The sequence below is a fragment of the Pongo pygmaeus genome, chromosome 8, assembly GCF_028885625.2.
Source record: "Pongo pygmaeus isolate AG05252 chromosome 8, NHGRI_mPonPyg2-v2.0_pri, whole genome shotgun sequence".
NCBI lineage: Eukaryota > Metazoa > Chordata > Mammalia > Primates > Hominidae > Pongo > Pongo pygmaeus.
In genome coordinates this window covers 21,906,870-21,928,680 of record NC_072381.2, presented here as the reverse complement: position 1 = coordinate 21,928,680, position 21,811 = coordinate 21,906,870, and the positions used below count along the sequence as shown (strand labels likewise).

Sequence of the window (21,811 nt, the reverse complement as noted above, 5' to 3'; positions counted from 1 at the left end):
CCATTATGCAATTGTAAAGCACATTATCACTTTTGTTACAGATGTGAGTTTTAAAAAGAGATAAAGTAGGCCCCAAAACTAGTTAATGTCAGCCCAGGCCTAGAACTCAGACCATTCTGACTCTTTCTTAGGCCATGTTGCCCTTTTGGTTTAGCAAAAACATGATTTCAAACCGTGCATATGTGGCAGCACTGTTCTTTGTCATACCTTGATCTGATAATATCTTCAAAGTGAAATCACTTGGTTTCCTGAGGTGCTGGGCTAAAGGGGGATAAATTGGAGAGCAAGGTATTTCATGTCCTGAGAGACTGGCCAGTTTATGTGGCTATGCTTCTAAGGGATTCTGCAAGCAGTGGCTCTCACAGGTACCCTTTTGAATATTTGAACCACAGAAATATTCAGGGACTCATTATGCTCTATTGGAACACTTTTTCATCTTCTTTAGTGACTCATTAAGGCAAAGTATATTTGCAGATTACAGGAAACCTTTTCTTTCTGTATCTCCTATTTAAGATTCTTATATAGTCTTTGGATCCTATTAGGTGTTCTATGTTACTAGTATACTGAATTTGTAATTTGTACTCGCTCATCAGAGCCCTGTATCTTACCAAAAGAATAGTGTCTACTTTAAACCCTGTATCTAATTTACCAGTTATAATCACATACACCTTGAATGCTATTAATGATATTCATAAAAGAACTGGTTTAGCTTATAGTCTGTGGTCTGGTGATATTATCATACTGCCTAGTAAGCATTTATTTTATTACTCTGATTTATACATAACACCTTCTTATGTATAGTTAAGAATGCAGCAAGTCAATAGAATGGTGATACCTGAGCTATTACATGTTAATGCAATTTAAAATTGCCTCCTTGTCTTAAAATTTGGGGAAACCATTAAAAAGAGAATAATATGGTGAATATGTGTTATGTTGTTATGGTGTTCACTGGTAGAGTTAACAGTATCTACAAGACTACACAATTGTCTTTTTGCATAAGTGTTTTCTCCCAGGAAATGGCTATCCACATTGCTTATAGAGGTAATTAGTTAATCAAAGACCTTCTCTTTTAAAAGTTAAGATGAACACTATTATCATCTCATATTTTTCTATCTAGACAGATAATCCACAGAAAAGTTTAAAGACATTAGAGAAATAACAAGAATGAGCACCACTGCTTTCTACCAGTTGGAAACATTTTTCACGTGGCTTATTTAGGAGGAGAAGGGAGAGGAGAAAAAAATAATTTTTCAAAGTGGTTTATTTAATGTTCAGGTAACAGAACATGCTTTGTATTTGAACGCTGTAGTAGTTCTTACTTGTAATGAGGGCTAAATTCAAGTGGAAAGTTGACCAAGAGTAAATTTAACAAATGAAAATAATGAACTTCACAGTTACATAATTTTTGTTACTAGAGTAATACTTAAAATATCACTGACAGCCAGAATTTGAAAACTGTGACTTAAGGTTCTTTTCCAGATTAAGTACTTATTTTGTGAGTTACCTGAAGGTGCCAGAAATATGAACATATACTTTATATAGCTCAGAAAATTGGAAAATTCTTCTTTACATTGAACAGAAATGTGTAACCATGTAACTGTTGACTGATCCTAGCTGTGGCCTGTGAACTATAGTTTTCATTTTGCTGATTTAATTTTCTGTTAATTTCATCAGTGTTTTTACTAGAGGGAATGCAACCTACAGTGTTTTTACTAGAGGGAATGCAACCTATTTTAGTTTTTTTTCATTCACTCTACCCTTACCTATCATAAGTCACAAACTTAGATCATAGGACCCCAATTTCATAAGCATTCTAAAGATAAATTTGGGCATTAGGAAGAGGAGTTAGAAAGTGTTTGCTGCTTGGAATCACAATGTGGTGAAACATATTCCACCACAGTTACAATGCATGTGACTGTTTATTAATACACATTGGATTGTCCAAAAGCCCACCCAAGCCAGTAGCCCACAATATTAGTTCCTCAGATACCAAAGAAGAAAGGGGAGGCCTCATCTGTGTGAAAACTACATAGGAATAAATGTCTTCTCCCAAGATGAGGCTACAGAAAAGTCCTATATCTTCTGAAACTGCACATGATATAAAAATAGAATGACTAGCTGAAAAATTTATTATGTACTATCTGAGAAAATAAACACTAAACATTTTGAGAGTAAATTGGTACCCACTTTACTGAAAGTCATTCAGATCTAAAGCAGAGACATCAATCTGGTGATGAACGTGGTCATGGAAAGATGAATTTACTTTCCCAAAGTGACTTGCTATCTTACTGAGTCACCCTAGGCATTGAGCTTTATATTAGACCACTACTTATTTGGAAACTTCTTTATCTACCTAGAATCATAAATGATCATTTGAGGATGCCAAACCTGCCCCCAAACAAAAATATTTTGCCATCATCTGCCATGGATATGGCTCTTCCCAAGACAAAAACTAGTGAGAAGGGAAGTTCTCAAAAAAAAAAAAAAAGTCATTTGCAGTTAACGTTTTTGTGAAACTGTCTTATGACAGCAGGAGATGTAGAGTTTGCAAAGTAACTTGAATATTAACATTGGACCACACAGAAATGGAAAATCGACTGTGCTTTGCTTCTATCTAACGAACTTGTTATAAGTTGTAAGTTGCCTTTTAAGTGAGAAAAAAAAAAAGGTATGGCCACAAAATGACAATAGCAACATCACATCGTTTCCATTATTTGACAATAATGATCTGAAGGACTCAGATTATGTGTGATGGATAAGCTAAATTGTGATAGATGCTGTATTCAGAATCTACTACCAGCATAAGGCGACTCTAACTATTCTCAAACTGAGTCCTTGACTCTGTAGAAACAGGAAATTTGTTCTTGACTATGTATCAGGAAACCTTAAGTCTGTAAAGGCTGTGTTCTAATACTAGAATATCAGTGCTAGATGAATGATTCTCTAAGGCAATTCATCCCCACGTGCCATTGGAATGTTTACTGGGCAGGATTCTGATGTTAGGAATCTATTTGGCTATAAGAAAATATATTAATATGTTTAGGCCGGGCGTGGTGGCTCACGCCTGTAATCCCAGCACTTTGGGAGGCTGAGGCAGGCGGATCACTAGGTCAGGAGATCGAGACCATCCTGGCTAACATGGTGAAACCCTGTCTCTACTAAAAAATACAACAAAAATTAGCTGGGCATGGTGGTGTGTGCCTGTAGTCCCAGCTACTCGGGAGGCTGAGGCAGGAGAATGGCGCAAACCCAGGAGGCGGAGCTTGTAGTGAGCAGAGATTGTGCCACTGCACTCCAGCCTGGGCGACAGAGAGGAGAAAATACGTTAATATGTTTAATATATTAGTTTTTCATATAAGATGAAAAAACAATGTATATGAAAGGCTGTAGCATGACTTTAAGATGTTAGAGCGTTATATGAATCTCAGGTTATGAGACTCTGAGGTCACGTGTATCTGTGACTTTGCCAGTTGACCTCAAATGAAAAGTTTATATGAATTCCTTGTGTGATCATATATGTCACAACTTATGGATCCGGGCAGGAAGCAGAGAAAAATTTAAATTCTACAAGATAAACCATAAGCTTTTCTTAGAATTATGCTATTGTGCTTGATTTATTATTTAGGTAAAATGCAATATATTCTGTATCTTTATACATCTTTATGTGTCCTCTAGTAATCTTTAAAGCAAAAAAAAAAAAAATTACTAAAGAGGGACATTTATAAAAAGGCCAATTCAGGAAGATATAACAATTATAAATATGTATGCGCCTGATAACAGAACACCAAAATACATGATGCAAAAACTGACACAATTGAAGGAAGAGATGGACAGTTAAACAATAATGGTTGGAAATTTCAATACCTCCCTTTCCCCTAACATATTTCTAAAACATGCCATCCAACAATAGAATATACATTTTTCTTTACACATGGAACATTGTCCAGGATAGACTATATGCTAGGACATCAACAAACGTCAATAAGTTTAAAAGGATAGAAATAATACACAGTATGTTCTTTAATTCCAGTGGAATGAAATTAGAAATCAACATCAGGAAAAAAAAATCTGGGCAAATCAACACATGTTTGGGAATTAACACACTCCTAAATAATCAGTGGATCATGGAAGAAATCATGAGGGAAATTGGAATATTATCAGAGATGAATGAAAATAAGACGTGATGTACCAAGACTCAAGGAATGTAGCTTGCACACTTCTTAGAGGGAAATTTATAGCTATAAATGCCTATGTAAGAAAGAAGAAAGATCTCAAATCATTAACCTTTCCACCCTAAGACACTAGAAAGAGAAAAAACTATACCTAAAGCACACAGAAAAAAGAAAATAACAAAAAGTAGGGCAGTGATATGGTTTGGATCTGTGTCTCCACCAATTCTATAAACTGTAATCCCCAGTGTTGGAGGTGGGTCCTTGTGGGAGGTGATTGGATCATGGGGTTGGATTTCCCCCTTTGGTGTTGTTCTCGTGATAGAGGTCTCACAAGATCTGGTTGTTTAAAAGTATGCACCATCTCCCCCTCGCTCTCTGTTCCTCGTGCTCTGGCCATGTGAAGTGCTGCCTACTAGTTTGCCTTCTGCCATGATTGTAAGTTTCCTGAGGCTTCCCCAGAAGCCAAGCAGATGCTGCCACGCTTCCTGTTCAGCTTGTGAAACCATGAGCCAGTTCAGTCTCTTTTCTTTATAAATTACCCAGTCTCAGGCATTTCTTTATAGCCGTGCGAGAGCGGACTAATACAAGCAGAAATGGAAGAAATGGAGAACAGTAAAGAAACAGAGAAAAGCAGTGAAACCAAAAGCTGATTCTTGGAAAATATCAAGAAAATTAACATGCATTTAAGTAAATAATTAACCAAGAAAAAAAGAGAAAGGACTCAAATTTCTAGGGTTGAAAAAAAGGACATTACTGCCGATCTTATATAAACAAAAAGGATTATGAAGGAATACAGCCATGAATAAATGTATGTCAAGAAATTAGATGGCTAGTTTTCTAATAGAAGTGAAATGAATAAATTCCTGGAAAGATACAAACTGCTAAAACTGTATCAGAAACAGACGATTTTAATAGATAGACTTATAATTAGTAAAAAGGTTGAATTAGTTATCAAAAACCTATACACAATGAAAAGTCGAAGTCCAGATAGTTTCACTGCTGAATTCTACCAAACATTTAAAAAATTCCAGTGCTCTCAAAAAAAAAAAAAAAAAAAGGAAGAGGGGTGAATATTTCTCAGCTCATTTTATGATGGCAGTATTACCTTGATGCAAAACCAAAGACATCACAAGAAAACTACAGACCAATGTTTTTATAAATATGGATGCAAAAAAATCTCAAAAAATACCACCAAACTGAATTCGGCAACTTATAAAAAGAATTATCACCATGAAGCTGGGCATGGTGGTGTGCACCTGTAGTTGCAGCTCCTCAGGAGGCTAAGCAGGGGGAATCTCTTGAGCCCAGGAATTGAAGGATGCAGTGAGCTTTGATCACACCACTGTACTTCAGCCTGGGTGAAGATTTATCTAAAAACAAACAAACAAACAAACAAAACATTTATTACCGTGATCAAGTAGCATTGAACCATGGAACACAAGGTTGGTTAAACATCTCAAGATCAATTAATGTAAATACCTCATGTCAATAGAATACAAAGCAATATCACACAATCATCTCAAGAGAAGTGTTTGAGCCGGACTCAGTGGTTCCCACCTGTAATACCAACACTTTGGGAGGCCAGGGCAGGCTGATCACCTGAGGTCAGCAGTTCAAGATCAGCCTGGCCAATGTGGTGAAACCCCATCTCTACTAAAAATATAAAATATAGCCAGGTGTGGTGGCACGCACCTGTAATCCCAGCTACTCGGGAGGCTGAGGCAGGAGAATCACTTGAACCCAGAGGCAGAGGTTGCAGTGAGCCGAGATCGTGCCATTGCACTGCAGCCTGGGCAACAGAGGGAGACTGCATCTCAAAAAAAAAAAGTGTTTGACAAAACCCAACACCCTTGCACTATAAAAACCCTCAGCAGACTAGGAATAAAAAAGAAGTATCTCAATCAGATAAAAGACCATCTACTAAAAACCCACAACACCATGTTTACTGGTGAAAGAATGCTTTCCTGCTAAGATCAAGAACAAAATAAGGATGTCTGCTCTTGCTTCTTCTATTCAGCATTGTATTGAAGTCTTAGCCAGGGGCATTTAGGCAAGAAAAAGAAATAAGATGGAAAAAAAGAAGTAAAATTATCTATTTGCAGATGGCATGATTTTATATATAGAAAATCTTGAGAAATGCACTAAAAAAAACATTGGAACTAATAAATGAGTTTAGCAAGGTTGCAGGATACATAGCAATATTACAAAAATCAGTTTTATTTTTTATACATTTACAGTGAACAACTTGAAAATGAAATTAATAATTACATTCATAATTGCATCAAAAATAATAAAATACTTAGGAATAAATTTAAAAAAGTGAAAAACTTTAACTTTGAAAACTATATAACATTGTTGAAAGAAATTAAAGTCTAATTTAATTTGGAACTCTTAAGTCTTCCTGACCTTAGATTTGGCAGAGGATTCTTAGATATAACACCAAAGGCACAAACAACCAAAAACTTCAAAATTAAAAAAATAGATAAATTGGACCTTAGCAAAATTAAAAACTTTTGTGAGTCAAAGGACACCATCAAGAAAGTGAAAAGGCAACCCAAAGAATGGGAGAACTTATTTGCACATCTTACGTCTGATAAAAGTACATGTACCCAGAGCACATCAAGAATCTTACGACTCTGGCCAGGCATGGTGGCTCATGCCTGTAATCCCAGCACTTTGGGAGGCCGAGGCGGGCGGATCACCTCAGGTCAGGAGTTTGAGACCAGCCTGACCAACATGGTGAAACCCCATCTCTACTAAAAATACAAAAAATTAGCCGGGCATGTTGGCACATGCCTGTAGTCCCAGTTACTTGCGAGGCTGAGGTGGGAGAATCACTTGAACCTTGGAGGCGGAGGCTGCAGTGAGCCGAGATGGTGCCACTGCATTCCAGCCTGGGCTACAGAGCTAGACTCCATCTCAAAAAAAAAAAGGAAGAAAAAAATAATCTTACAACTCAATAATAAAAAGTTAAATGACCCACATAAGCAATGGATACAGGATATTAATAGATAGTCCTCCAAGGAAGATACACAGATATTCAATAAACACATGAAAAAATGCTCAGCATCAGTCATTAATTATTAACTATTAATTAAGTTAGGGACCTGTTAGAAGGTGTTATATTAGTTTGGTCAAGTGAGAATGAAGGACTAGTGCAGGTGGTGGAGGTCTGGGAGAGAAGGGAACAAATGGAATTGAACTGTGAAGCAGCTGGTTGGGGAAGGAGAGAAAAAATCCAAAAATGGACTCTTAGATTTTGAGCCTAAGTGACTTGGATGATAAACTATTAAGCAATGGAGGAAAAGCAGAGAAGTTGTTTTATTAGAAAAACTGATGAGTTTAGGCCGAGCGCAGTGGCTCACGCCTGTAATCCCAGCACTTTGGGAGGCCGAGGTGGGTGGATCACCTGAGGCTGGGAGTTCAAGACCAGCCTGACCAACATGGAGAAACCCCATCTCTACTAAAAATACAAAATTAGCCGGGCCTGGTGGCTCATGCCTGTAATCTCAGCTACTCAGGAGGCTGAGGCAGGAGAATTGCTTGAACCTAGAAGGCGGAGGTTGTAGTGAGCTGGGATCGCTCCATTGCACTCCAGCCTGGGCAACAAGAGCGTAAACTCTGTCTCAAAAAAAAAAAAAGAAAAGAAAAACTGAAGAGTTTAGTTTTTGGTTTGGTTAGTTTCAGGAACTAGGAGACCTCTGAGAGATTTAATGGCAGTTAGAAAGTGAAGCCATGTAGTATAGCAGAAAGAGCACTTGGCTTGTTTCTTCTTCTGTAAAATGAAAGATTTGGATTTAAAAGGTGGTTATGTTATAGTGATGGAGAGCAAAAATTTTAGATCCCTGCTTGTTTTAGCTTCTCACTAACTGTTTAACTTGGATATATTATTTATTCTCCCTGGGCCTCAGATCCTGTAAAATCAGGATAACAATTATATGCCTACCTAATATTGCTACTGTGAGGAATATGTATACACACACAACTTATTTAGAACAGTGCCTGTTGCATAGTAAGCTTAATGTTATGTAGGTGAAGTCCTTTTCAGATCTGAGGATCCATTGTTGCGTGGTCAATTTCTATGAGACTGGCATTCCAAGGTAGAAGTCAGGGCCAGAGACGTAGGTTAATCATTTCTTTTCTGAAGTATTATTGATTAGATGGGATGAGATACCAGAGTAGAAAGTGGAAAGAACATGAATGGCAAGGGTAGAATGTTGAGGAACACTTCTATTAGGAAACAAGAGGCAGGAGTATATAGGAGAGGCCAGTGGAGGAACATTCAGAGAAAGAAGGAAAACTAGGACATGCTCTCATGAATGCCAAGTGGAATAGAAAAGGTAAGGTCAGGGGAAGATTTTACAGTAGACTACTTGAGCTAAGTTTCAAGATTTATGGGATGCATCTGATGGACAGGGGAGGTTGAAGATGAAAGCAAGTAATTGATGGAGCACAGTTCTGTGAGGATTCAAGGGGCAGATTTAGCCTCAAGGGGACAGAATGCATTTATTTCTTTGAATTAGGATAAAAGAAGGAATGGATATATGGTGGGGCAATCAAATTTTTGAGCTGGGAAATTCAGAAGTCAAGGAAGCTTATGTTGGATAACTTCAGTTTGTTTACATTAAATAGGAAGCAAGGTCATCTGTAGAGAGAGTGGAAGGTAGGGAACAAAATTGAAAAGTGTTTCCAAGCAGCTTTAAATGTTCTAATTCTGCTCTTTGTATGAATGGAAAACAAATGATCTATTTCAATTATAACAGGTAATATTTACTGAGCCTTTACCGTCTGCCAGGTATCATGCTAAGTGTTTGTTTCAAACTGAAAACATCCGTAAGAGGCAAATGGTGGTGGTATCCACACATTACAGAGGGTAATATATGAACCAGAGAAAGGATGGAAAATTGCTGTCTGTTACCGAGCTGAAAGGTGGAACCAAGATTGAAGAGCAGATCTGCCTGACTCTCGGCTCTTAATGATCATGCTTTCTGACGTTTTACCTTCAAATTTCATTAAAGCCATGAAGTGTTGGTTCGAGAATATACATGGATTAATGGGACAGAGAAATATAGAAAAATATAATAGCACATGTTTACAGCCAAACATAACTTTAGTGAAATTCATATTTTAAATAAATGGAAAGGATGGCTTGTTAGATAAGTGCATTAGGGCAATTAACTATTCATTTGAAAAAAATTAGTAACTTTAACCCCATATTTTTTAAAAATATACAATAGAAGTCTGAACAGTGGTTGTCTGTGGCAGGATATAGATTGCATTAAGGGCACAAGGGAACTTTCTGGAGTAATAGGAATGTTCTGTAATTTTTTTTTTTTTTTTTAAGATGGAGTCTGGCTCTGTCACCCAGGCTGGAGTGCAGTGACGCGATCTCAGCTCACTGCAACCTCCACCTCCTGTTGAGGTGGAGTTCTGCTGCCTCAGCCTCCCAGAGAGCTGGGATTACAGGCGTGTACCACCGTGCCTGGATAATTTTTGTATTTTTAGTAGAGACAGGTTTTGCTATATTGACCAGGCTGGTCTCGAACTCCTGACCTCAAGGGATCTGCCTGCCTCGGCCTCCCAAAGTGCTGGGATTACAGGCATGAGCCACTGTGCCCAGTCAATGTTCTGTAATTTGATTGTGATGTTGGTTACATAGGCAGAGATTTTTGGTCAAAACTCATCAAATTGCACATTTAAAGTCTGCACATTACACTCTGTAAATTTTATCTCAATTTTAAAAAAGAAAGCCAAGTGCAGTGGCTCATGCCTGTAGTCCCAGCTACTCAGGAGGCTGAGGTGGGAGGATCATTTGAGCCTAGGAGTTACAGGCCATTCTGGGCCACATAGCAAGACTGCAACGTAGCAACATCTCTTTAAAGACAAACAAACAAAATAAGTTGACAGAGAAAGAGAAGATAAAAGGAAAATAAGGCAATTCTATATGTAGATCTCAAAGACATTGTTAAATGAAGAAAGAGCAAGGTATAGAATGACACATGAAATATGATACCATTTATATAAAAAAAAAAAATTACCACCAGACCAAATTCTTTTTGTGGATCCACACTCATATGTGTAAAGGTATCATGGTTCTCAGGTGCAGCTGCCCCACTCCACCAACAGATTCTTCCTCCAATGTCAATCTCAGATGCTCTTAGGGTTTCCTTCCAGGTTGCAGAAAGGAAGGACTTTTATCTTATAACACTATTAGCATAAATGTCATTTTCCCCGCTGATTGCAATACTCAGTGGTAGAATATTCTCCAGTGAAGAAAGATATTCAATTTCTGCAAATTCTAGGTTTAAAAAATGACCTGTTTGCAAAATGAAAGTAGTGTCTTTTTTTTTTTTTTTTTTTTTTTTTTTAAGACAGGGTCTCACTCTGATACCCAGGTTGGAGTGCAGTGGTGCAATGTCAGCTTACTGCAACCTCCGCCTCCTTGGTTCAAGCGATTCTCCAGCCTCAGCCTCCCGAGTAGCTGGGATTACAGGCAACCACCGCCTTGCCCAGCTACTTTTTATATTTTAATAGAAACAGGGTTTCCCCATGTTGGACAGGCTGGTCTTGAACTCCTGACCTCAAGTGATCCACCCACCTTGGCCTCCCAAAGTGCTAGGATTACAGGCATGAGCCACCATGCCCGGCCTTGAAAGTAGTATCTTTTAAGAGGCAGCCCCCGTTGTGCATATGTACCCTAGAACTTAAAGTATTAAAAAAAATAAAAATAAAAAGAGGCAGCCTTATATAATGGAACTGTCATTGAACTAGAAGGAGTCTAGGGATGTGAGTTCTTGTCCTGAAGCTGCTGCTGAGTGGATGGCTGTTTTGGAGCAATCCATTTAATCTCTCTGGGCCTCAGTTTTCTTGTTAATTACATTAATGGATGGGACAGATGACTGAGGGTCTTTCAGGCCTAAGATCCAGTGAACCATGTTTATTCACACAGAGCTTACATGGAATCGTTTCACTCAGCGTATAGTAGGTACATGGAAAGTAAGATTTTTGCTTTTATGTTTTGAAACAGGTGACAACCAAAGCCAAGCAACTGAAGGATTCAGTGACCTGCTCCCCAGGTGAGTTCATACTTCCTCTATCTTATTAATCTAAAGTGGTTTCTTCTAAATTAATCACTTTTTATAATAACTTCTTTAAATACAAGGGTCTAGAAGTTTTGCCTAATGAACTCTAAATCTGGTCGTATCTCCAAAAGGGGTTGAAATACGGGCACCAGCAAGCCAGTCCAGCCCTGCACATACTGGTGCCGAGAAGATGTATTTAATTAATAAGGTTAAATAAGTATACAGATCATCTTCTGTAGTTTAATTTGTGGGGACAGGGAACACAGGAGAAAGCCCATCTGCACACCACGCAAATGCTATGTGCACACTGTTTCCCTGCACTGTCCACCCCTGTCACTGCCGCACTTGCAGAGCTACCCTTTGGGATAAATGACTAACAGGTTTCCCAGGCATTTATGTTTCCTTTTTTTTGAGACGGAGTCTTGCTCTGTTGCCCAGGCTAGCGTGCAATGGCGCAATCTCGGCTCACTGCACCCTCTGCCTCCCGGGTTCAAGCGATTCTCCTGCCTCAGCCCCCGAGTAGCTGGGATTACAGGCGCTCGCCGCTGCACCTGACTGATTTTTGTATTTTTAGTAGAGACGGGGTTTCACCATCTTGGCCAGGCTGGTCTTGAACTCCTGACCTCTTGATCCTCTCATCTCGGCCTCCCAAATTGCTGGGATTACAGGCGTGAGCCACCGTGCTCAGCCACATTTATGTTTCTTAAAATCGATTTCCTCCAAGATTAACTGGAATTTTGTTAGAGTCTCCATATTCTTTGCTTAGAACCAGGAAGTAAGAACATGCCTCAGAAACTTTCCAACCTAACTCAAATACAGGTCCCAGGGAGAGTTATGCAGATGAACAAGCCAACAATTAGCAAACCCAGAGATCTCAAAAAGCCACCCCAGCCAGGCGTGGTGGCACAGCTATAGTTTCAACTACTCTAGAGGCCGAGGCAGGAGGATCACTTGAGCTCAGGAGTTCAAAACCAGCCTGGGCAACATAGTGAGACCCCCATTTCTGAAAAACAAACATAAAAAATAAAATAATTTTTAAAAAAGAATTCAACTTGGAGTTCTCCAGGCTTTAGCAAAGAGGACATTTCCGGATTTCTTTTTCTGCCAGTGAAGTTATTTCCGTGGGCATGGAGGCAGAGACGGGGCAATGGGATGTCATATGACAGAAGCCTACTTCAAGACATTCTCCAAAATCATACCATTGAAAAGGCAGCGCAGCTCAGAGTAAGGAACTGATGTAGCTCTTCCCGGAGCTTGGTGGAGGGGGTCAGAAGTATGAAGAAAACAGGAAATGTGGAGTTGAATATTTAAGTGCATCTCTGAGGCAACACTTATGGCTAAGAGAAGGCACCAGAAGCAGCTTTGAGCAGAGAACAGATCCAGCATCAGGACAGAGAGGAAAAGAAGCAAATCCGATGTGATATTTGGCCACATCCAAACATCCTGTGACTCTCTAAAAGCACCATAAGGTCTTTGTCACAAATATATTCATTAAATTATCTGTTTTATTTTGTTTTTTAATAGCCTTTAAGAAGCCAAAGAATTTTGAAATAAAAATATTTCTTCTGATTATGTTCACAAATTAACAAAGAATCCGTAAGCAGTGTGATCCATTTAAGCCATAAAGCTGTGCTTCTGAAGTAATATTAGAAATTCTAAAATTGTTTCCTAAGATTTTGGATACCTTTCAAAGTGTTTGAAATGGATGGTTTAGAAAACACAGCTGGCTTAATAGGCTAGCACAGGGGAAAATGACCTTCTACAGATAAGAACACACCCAGATGGAGGTATTTGGCTGTTTCTTAAGAGAGTTGCTTTAGTGAGCATGGAAAGAAGTGTTCGCTAATAGAAACTCAAAAAAATACAGATAAACAAAAGGAAGAAAATAACAATCACATGTAACCTACCAATTGTTGTTATTTTGAGAGAGATATTTCTTCAGACTTTTCTGATGCACATATGTGCATATAATATTTTTACAAGAATGGGACTGTACTACAATACTGTTTTATATTTTTTCACTCCATATACTCATATGTCTGTATCATCTTCTTAATGGCTCCATAGTAGTCCATAATATAGATATCTGCCCCATAGTTTATTTAACAAGTTTCTGTTGTTGGACATTTTGTTTGTTTCCATTTTTTTTTTATTGTTGTGAAGTTGTGGTCTCCAAAGTGAGGTAGACAAGATGATTCTTTGGAATATAAGAAGACCATATTTGAATTTCTATTGATCTTTATTTTTATCTTAAGGCAGTGAGAGAGGAATTAAGCTTTCTCATCTTTGATATTCAGACTTATGCCAGCACCCTCACTGTGCCCATTAGCAGAGCTTATGTGTTACATACATAGGGCACCGACGTTTCCCAAGGGAAAAATGGGATTTCCACAGCGCTCACAGGCTGATGGTGGCCTCGTCACTTGGCATCATCCCATGTTCTTTCACTCTGAAGATATTGCAGCAAGATACCCAGTTGAGTGGATGTATAGATAACCCCAGAGTTTCAGTGACACCTTTTTCTAAGGTGGAGGGCAACCATGGGAATATTTCCTATCACACAGAGGCTTCCTAGTATTTTGACAAAGTACTTTTAAAAGTTTTTGAATTTAAAGATCCTCAATTTTGTACTTTTCTTTTACCAAATAAATAAATAAATAAATTCTTGGTGTAGGGTCTAAAAAAAAAACAACCTGCACACACTTAAAAAATTAAAACAGTGCAAAAGGGAATGCAATGAAAAGTGTCTGAGTCTGGGTTCCTGGCCCCCTTCCACAGAGGGAATAATGAATTGGAGTGTGAGGTCGTACATGTCTAGAAGTATAACTAGTCATGCACACACTCTGTATTTGCCTGCCTCTTTCTTATGTTAATAGCAGCATACTCGCTGAAGACTAATATATTTAATCATTTTATTATATTAAAATATTTTTACAAAATAGAGATGGATTTTTAACAATGAATGTGAAAGTGTTTTGAAAGATATTTATGCTGTAGAAAGGACGTTTGAAAGTAGATGCTTGGCTGGGCACGGTGGCTCGCGCCTGTAATCCTGACACTTTGGGAGGCCAAGATGGGCAGATCACCTGAGGTCAGGAGTTCGAGACCAGCCTGGCCAACATAGTGAAACCCGGTCTCTACTAAAAATACAAAAATTAGTCGAGTGTCGTGGCCCATGCCTGTAGTCTCAGCTACTCAGGAAGCTGAGGCAGGAGAATCACTTGAACCCGGGAGGCAGAGGTTGCAGTGAGCCGAGATCACGCCACTGAACTCCAGCCTGGGCAACAGAGCGAGACTGGCTCAAAAAACAAAAAAAACAAAGTCGATGCTTGAAAGTATTTTCTTTGTTATGTGTTATTCTATGGCCAAAACAACGTGACCTATAAAAAGTCTTATTTTTACGGATTTAAAAATGTTGAAAATAGAATTTTAACCTGTAAATCTTTCAAACAAAGTAAACTCATTTGTTAAAAATACAGCCAGGCGTGATGGTGTAAGCCTGTAGTCCCAGCTGCTCAGGAGGCTGAGGTGGGAGGATCACTTGAGCCCAGAAGTTGGAGGCTGCAGTGAGCTATGATCACACCACTGCACTCCAGCCTGGGTGACAGAGCAAGAGCCCCATCTCAGATAAATAAGTAACACTTTCTATTTAGTTTGCAAGAACAAATGATTGGCTTGGGGAAGATTTTTATGAAAATGTTTTCATAATTTGTATTGCACAATGAATACCAGAGCATGGTAAACTTGGCCAGCAGGACGCTACATGTGGATAGATGTATCCTTTTGGGTCATCTTTCCAACTAGGATGGCCATTCAAAGTTAGGTGCTAAAATAAAGCAAATTTGGAGCCAGTCCTTTAATTGAGTATTTTATCCAGTATTAAGCAATTTTTCAATCTCATTGTTTTTAATATTAATATTTTCATTAGAATGTTTCATGTCACTTAATGATGTTTTTAGATTGTGGTGGATATAATTGAATAAGTAAATAGAAGTAAATATACATATATTAGAATTGCATTTTCAGCTGGGCGCGGTGGCTCATGCCTGTAATCGCAACACTTTGGGAGGCTGAGGCGTGCAGATCACGAGGTCAAGAGATCGAGACCATCGTGGCCAACATGGTGAAACCTCGTCTGTTCTATAAATACAAAAATTAGCTGGGCATGGTGGCGCGCGCCTGTAGTCCCAGCTCCTCGAGAGGCTGACGCCTGTAGTCCCAGCTACTTGAGAGGCTGAGGCAGGAGAATCACTTGAACCCAGGAGGCAGAGGTTGCAGGGAGGCAAAATCGCACCCCTTCACTCCAGCCTGGTGAAAGAGCAAGACTCCATCTCAAAAAAAAAATAATAATAATAATTGCATTTTCAAAGATGTTTTATTGATGGGGTACATAATAAAAAATATGGAGGAGATAATGATTATGAAATGCCACTTGTTTGTAGTAACAAAAGACTAGGACCTGGAACTTTAGTGAGCTAATACAGAATAACCTCCAGGGAGTTTGTTGCCATTAACGTAAGAAAGGAGAAGGCAAATGCAGCTACATAGGGTGTGTGAGACTCTATTTCTAGACGTTCACACACACTCCAACTCATTTTTGCCTCTTACAGAGCAGACCAGGAATGCAGACTAAGCCACTTTTCATTGTATTCCATTTTGTAGTTTTTACATTTTTAAAAATTATATCTAGATTTTTTTTTTTTTTTTTTTTTTTTTAGACGGAGTCTCACTGTGTCGCCCAGGCTGGAGTGTAGTGGTACGGTCTCGGTACACCGCAACCTCTGCCTCCCAGGTTCAAGCGATTCTCCTGCCTCGTCCTCCTGAGTAGCTGGAATTACAGGCACGTGCCACCACACCCGGCTAATTTTTGCTTTTTTGTAGAGATGGGGTTTCACTATGTTGGCCAGGCTGGTCTCGAACTCCTGACCTCAGGTGATCCCCCCTGCCTTGGCCTCCCAAAGTGTTGGGATTATAGGCGTGAGCCACTGTGTACAGCTGGGATTTTGTTTTTTATTAAATAAAAGCCTACTATAAAGAGGAAACATTACTGTAGAAAAGGAAATAAAATATTGCCCCCTTTTTTGTTGTTGTTTTGAGACAGAGCAAGACTTTGTTTCCCAGGCTGGAGTGCAGTGGCACAGTCTCAGCTCACTGCAGCCTCTGCCTCCTGGGTTCAAGCGATTTTCATGCCTCAGCCACCCAAGTAGTTGGGATGACAGGCATGCGCCACCATGCCCAGCTAATTTTTTGTATTTTTAGTAGAGACGGGGTTTTGCCATGTTGCCCAAGCTGGTCGGGAACTTCTGGCCTCAAGTGATCCACCTCACCTTGGCCTCCCAAAGTCCTGGAATTACACGCTTGAGCCACACTGCACCTGGCCTAAAATACTGCCTCTTTGTAGCTAAATTTTTATATACATCTGTAATTATTTCCATAGGAGAACCTCCTCTAAGTAAAATTACAGAGTCACAAGTAAATACATTCTTAAGGTTCACCTCCATTTGACAAATTGTTCTTTAAAAAGGCTAGACCTGTGCTGTCTAATATGGTAGCCACTTGCCACATGTAGCTATTTATATTAAAGTTTAAATTAATTAAAATTAAATAAAGTTAAAAACTTAATTCCTCAGTGCTACACCAAGTGGTTTATGTAATTGTATCACAACATGTTCCATTGGACAGCTCTGGGCTAGACCAGTTTCTGCTCCCACTCCCCGTGTCCAAATGTACCTGTTTCCCTGCATTTTGCCAGCACTGGGTATTGTCATACTTTCTAATCTTTGCCAATTTAATAATTGAAAAGTGGTGATTCATTGTTTTAGTTCTCTGATACTCATCAGCTACTGTAGTTCTTCCTTTGTGAGCTGTGTTCTTTGTCCTTTTATCTTACTGAGTTGTAACTGCTACTGTATTGAGGATATCAGTGCTCTGTCATCTATTCTGTCCTATTAAAAGGTTTAAAGCTTTTGTTATTAATTATTATTACTTTTAGAGACAAGATCTCATTCTGTTGCCCAGGCTGAAGCAGTGGCATGATCATAGCTGACTGCAGCCTCAAACTCCTGGGCTCAAGCAGTCCTCCCTCCTTAGCCTCCCTAGTAGCTAGGAATACAGGTGTATACCACCAGGCCCAGCAAATAAACTTTTTAATAAAATGTTTATTTTCCATGTTTAAAAATTCTTACTGTAGCTACTATCTATAAGTGTATAATTTACTCATACACTTGCCTTCCAGAGGCAGCACAGTTTGAGGTCTGACCAGTTGATTTTTGTCTTTCCAGTGGAGCCAGTGAATCCTTTCTTATATTGAGTAGCAGGTTATTCCTTCTCAAAGAGATGTTTGCATTCTTGTTCACAATCTGATTCTTTATATACCCATTATTCCTCAGAGTAGAGAAAGGGACAAAGGCTTGGAATCAGACAGAAGTGGGTTCAAATCCCACTCTAGTGCTTTCTGAGTCTTCTTTTTTTCATCTGTAACATTAGGGTAATGATCCCTATCTTTCTAGAATAGAGTAGTGTGGAAATGAAATTAAACCATGCATGCAAAATGCCTAGTGTGCTGCCTGCTGTGTGTCTGGCAGCTGCTGTTCTCACCGTCTCCTTAATTTACCTTGCCCTTCACCTGTGTGTGGCGCACCCTCTTTCCTAGGAATGGTTAGACTCTCTGAACTCAAATCGACAGTTCAGAATTCCAGGCCCATCAAAACGGCCACCACCTTGCCTGATGACATGATCACCCAGCGACAGGACGCAGAGGGGGTGGCGGCAGAGGAGGAGCAGGAGGGAGACTCCGGTGAGCAGGAGACGGGGGCCACTGATGCCCGGCCTCGGAGGCGGAAGCCAGCCAGGCTGCTGGAGGCTACGGCAAAGCCAGAGCCAGAGGAGAAGTCCAGAGCCAAGCGGCAGAAGGACTTTGATGTAGCAGAACAAAACGAGTCCAGCGACGAGGAGAGCCTGAAAAAAGAGAGAGCTCGGGCTGCAGAGGGGCCGTGGACTCAGAATCAACAGAAACTTCTGGAACTGGCGTTGCAGCAGTACCCAAAGGGATCCTCTGATCGCTGGGACAAAATAGCCAGATGTGTCCCGTCCAAGAACAAGGTGAGTGATGGGGAAAGAGGCCTCTGCACAGGTGTTAGAATCCCACCAAAGGAGCCACAGCTTGTCTGCCTGCGGCATCTTCCCTCATTCCTATCTACTGACACCTGCCCCGTGATCTCTTCTTTCCCAGTTATCTTCCAGTATATTTCACCCTAGAGCGTGTGAATCTGTGCGTTCAGGTGGTTCATGTGTGTAGATGAGCTCAAGATTCTAAGTTTCATCATCACACAGGGCAGCTGGTTATAGAAACTTCACCCACAGCACCTGCCTGCCTTTTTGAGAACTCGCCCACTCTGGCTAGGGTTTAAGGGCACATGGGAGGCTCAGCCGGCGCTGCCTTACCGTGAAATGCAGCAGCTGGGAAGGGTCAGGATGGAAAGCTCCTTTGAACCAGGCTGAGGGTTCATAAATCACAAGGCCCATTGGCTGTGTAGCAAATCTTTGACCAAAGGGATAGCTGGTATAGATGTCATTACCGTGATCATCTTCGATTCTGCCATGTGAATAACTTTGGACTCAGCGGGTACACCTGGTGGCTGTCCAGAGGCCCTGAGGCCATCTCCGTATGTGGTCAGTGCCAGGCGACAGCTAGGGTTCAGGTTACTTTCCACGGCCGTGGCCGTTTGTAGTTGGCCTTTCTCCCTGCTTGTAGCTCTTGGTGCCTGCTCAGATATATCTGAGATGGTCCTCAGATGGGAGGAGGGGGCGGGAGTGCCCTGTGGAGAGCCCACCCACCGGGCTTGGGCGGCCTCTTTCCTGTGATCTGGCCATGAGGCGCTGCAGAGAGTCCCAGAGTGTGATCCTAACACAGTGTCTCTTGAGGCTTCTTTCCCTGTAGCTAGATTGTTAGTTGAGGAACCAGGAACAGAGAATCAAAAGCCCCGATCTCTTCCACCGTCTGTGCCTCCCTCCGTCACCTCTGAGCGCACTCATGCTCATTTACATTCTTATTTTTTTAATTGAAATTCTGTGTTGGAAAATCTAGCTCATGGCCATGCATGTCCCTGAGTGTACAGGTCTAGTTTTCTCCACCTACTTTAAAATGATGACAGTTGAGAGTTCCTGGGTAGAAAAATAAACCGTTAGCTGTTGATCTATTTGAGAAGCACAGATTCTCCCAGCCTCTCCAACTGGTTTGCAGAAGTAACTATTTTACCCGAATTTCTCTAGCATCTGTCAGGACACAGGCAGACGTCTCCATGTGTGATGAGTCCACACTGGCTTATAAACGAAGGGGCTGGAGCTTGGATTCCTAAGGATAGAACACCCAGAAACTCATACCTGGGGGGCTGGAAACCTTCTGGTTTTCAACCAGCAATGAGCAGGGCTTCGTCAACCTGCAGGTGTTCCCCTCAAGCCTTGACTTGAGAGCCAGCCAGGGCCGAGCTGCCTGCTGTCCCGGAGCCTGGGCCTGGCTGCCGTGCACGGCTCAGCTCAGAGCTCCGAGCACACTGTCCTTCCGGGATTAAGTGCTGGGTCTGGCCGCGTCTGGTTTCGGCACTATGTTGTTAGGGACAGCATAGCTACTAAGGAGAGACTGGTATCTTTAAAGACATAGGCAAGTAATCTTTGGGGATGCAGAAAAAAACCCTGAGAAGAGACTCTCATAACACCACTAAGCTAAAATCCTAGGAGAGTAAACATCCTTTCTCTGTCCCAGGCAGCTGATAAAGTCACTTTGCACTGGACCCTAAGTCAGCAAAAGCTACAGAACCACAGGGTCATTATTTTTGGAACAGAAACAGAATAGATTCTGGAAAGTTCCTGTGATCAATGTGAGAATAATGAGGCCTCTCCCCACCATCAGCCCACCTATGCTTTGGTCCTGAGCCCCAGCCCAGGGCATGACAGCTGTGGCCAGCTGAGGTCTGAAGTGGGTGGCTCTGCAGCCTGTAGGGTGGGTTGGAGGTGGGGCCGGGAGGAGCAGGAGTGAGTATTCCAGCACAAGTTCTGCCAGTGTCCTGGGGGCTGGCTCCCCACGGGAAAGGTCTTAGCAGCGCCTAGGGAAAGCCAGACCCACGGAAGAAGACTAATAGGCTACCTGGCCCCAAGGTTTTTGATTTCTTTAAAGTAGCATGTTGTGATAAAAGAGTGAAATGTTAACATGAAAATAAGAGTTAGCAGGCTGAAAGACCCAATTATGATGCTAGTACGCCTCACAAACGGCCGCCCCAGCCCCTCACTCCACGCCAAGCACCTTCCCTTTGGGCTGGGCTTGCAGGAGCCCTTCTCACACTGCCCAGACAGGTCTGCCTTGTGAGCGACTGGACTCCAGGACATCCCGGGAACTCTGGGCAGAGGGACTGGACGTGAGGCTCTTCATGAGCAGAAGCCAGCAGACCGGCCACATGAGGACCACACTGACTTGTGCAAGTGACTGTTCTCACCTCTCTTTTTTTCTTCCTACAGGAAGACTGTATCGCTAGGTACAAGTTGCTGGTTGAACTGGTCCAAAAGAAAAAACAAGCTAAAAGCTGAATATTCTGGGAGATGATGTTCACCTTCATTTTCCAAAATGAATATCTTAAAAATCTTATGCAGAAATTTGCATTTTGTACCTCAATATTTCTACATCATGTGCCTTAGTAAAAAAACAATAATAAATAAATAAAAGATGAGTGTTGTGCTATACTGTTCAAACAAATACTGTGCTGGGGGAAAAAGGATTTGGGTATGTTGCAGATTATTTTATTTCTCATCACTTCAAAGTTTACTTTCTTAGGGAATAAACAAATAGAGGTTTCTAATGATCAGGCAAAAATATGTGGTTTTGAAGGAACATGTGAACAAACTAATGTGTAAGAATTCAAATTTAATGTTTCTTTAAAACCACGACCAAAGAACACAGCAGTTCGTGTCTTTATTGGGGGTTGAGTAGCAAGATCAATTGCTTGGGGAGGAAGAAAACCAGGTTGGTATCCAGCTAGCTGGCTAAGAACAGTGTGAGATTATCTTAATTAGTTAAATGTATCTAGGGGAAAAAACAGTCTAGGTGAAGGAGGACATAAGGTAAATACACTCTTAAGTTTGAGCTGCTTGATAGAAATGTGTTCCCACCTGATAGAATTTCCAGATAGAATGCAGGACCATTTTCAGGAAATGATGAAATTGGGACCGTTTTTTCACACCTAAGTTAAAAATCACTATTTTATACTATTACTTTCTGTCGAAGTCTTTCTTGCTATGTTTGAACTGTCACTGTCAGCTGAGCGCTCCTTTTAAATCTTCCGTCATTTGCTCAGGGCGTGGAAATAGTGTGATGAACGCAGCTTGCCTAAACTTGAAAATCATGAAGATAACCAGAACACAGTTAAGGGATGTGATTTGATAAAATATCTTAAAGATGTCATATTCCCTAAGGAGTAAAGTGAGGGTACAGTTTCCTGGAGGAAAGTTTGGGTGGCAGAGGTACCCACTCTGCAATGCAAACTTCTTTCTATACAGAGGACGTGGAAC

General features: G+C 40.7%; 1 protein-coding gene across 1 annotated transcript in view; it reads left to right on the top strand.

Moving 5' to 3' along the window:
* The window catches only part of DNAJC1 (DnaJ heat shock protein family (Hsp40) member C1), a 252,748-nt gene extending 231,775 nt beyond the window's left edge, over window positions 1–20,973 (top strand). Inside the window, exons 10-12 of the mRNA XM_054437052.2 lie at window positions 11,200–11,248; window positions 17,907–18,355; window positions 20,765–20,973. Of these exons, the coding sequence (XP_054293027.1) occupies window positions 11,200–11,248; window positions 17,907–18,355; window positions 20,765–20,833 (567 nt within the window). The 3' untranslated portion in view covers window positions 20,834–20,973. The remainder of the gene's footprint in view (window positions 1–11,199; window positions 11,249–17,906; window positions 18,356–20,764) is intronic.
* The last annotated feature ends 838 nt before the right edge of the window (window positions 20,974–21,811 follow it).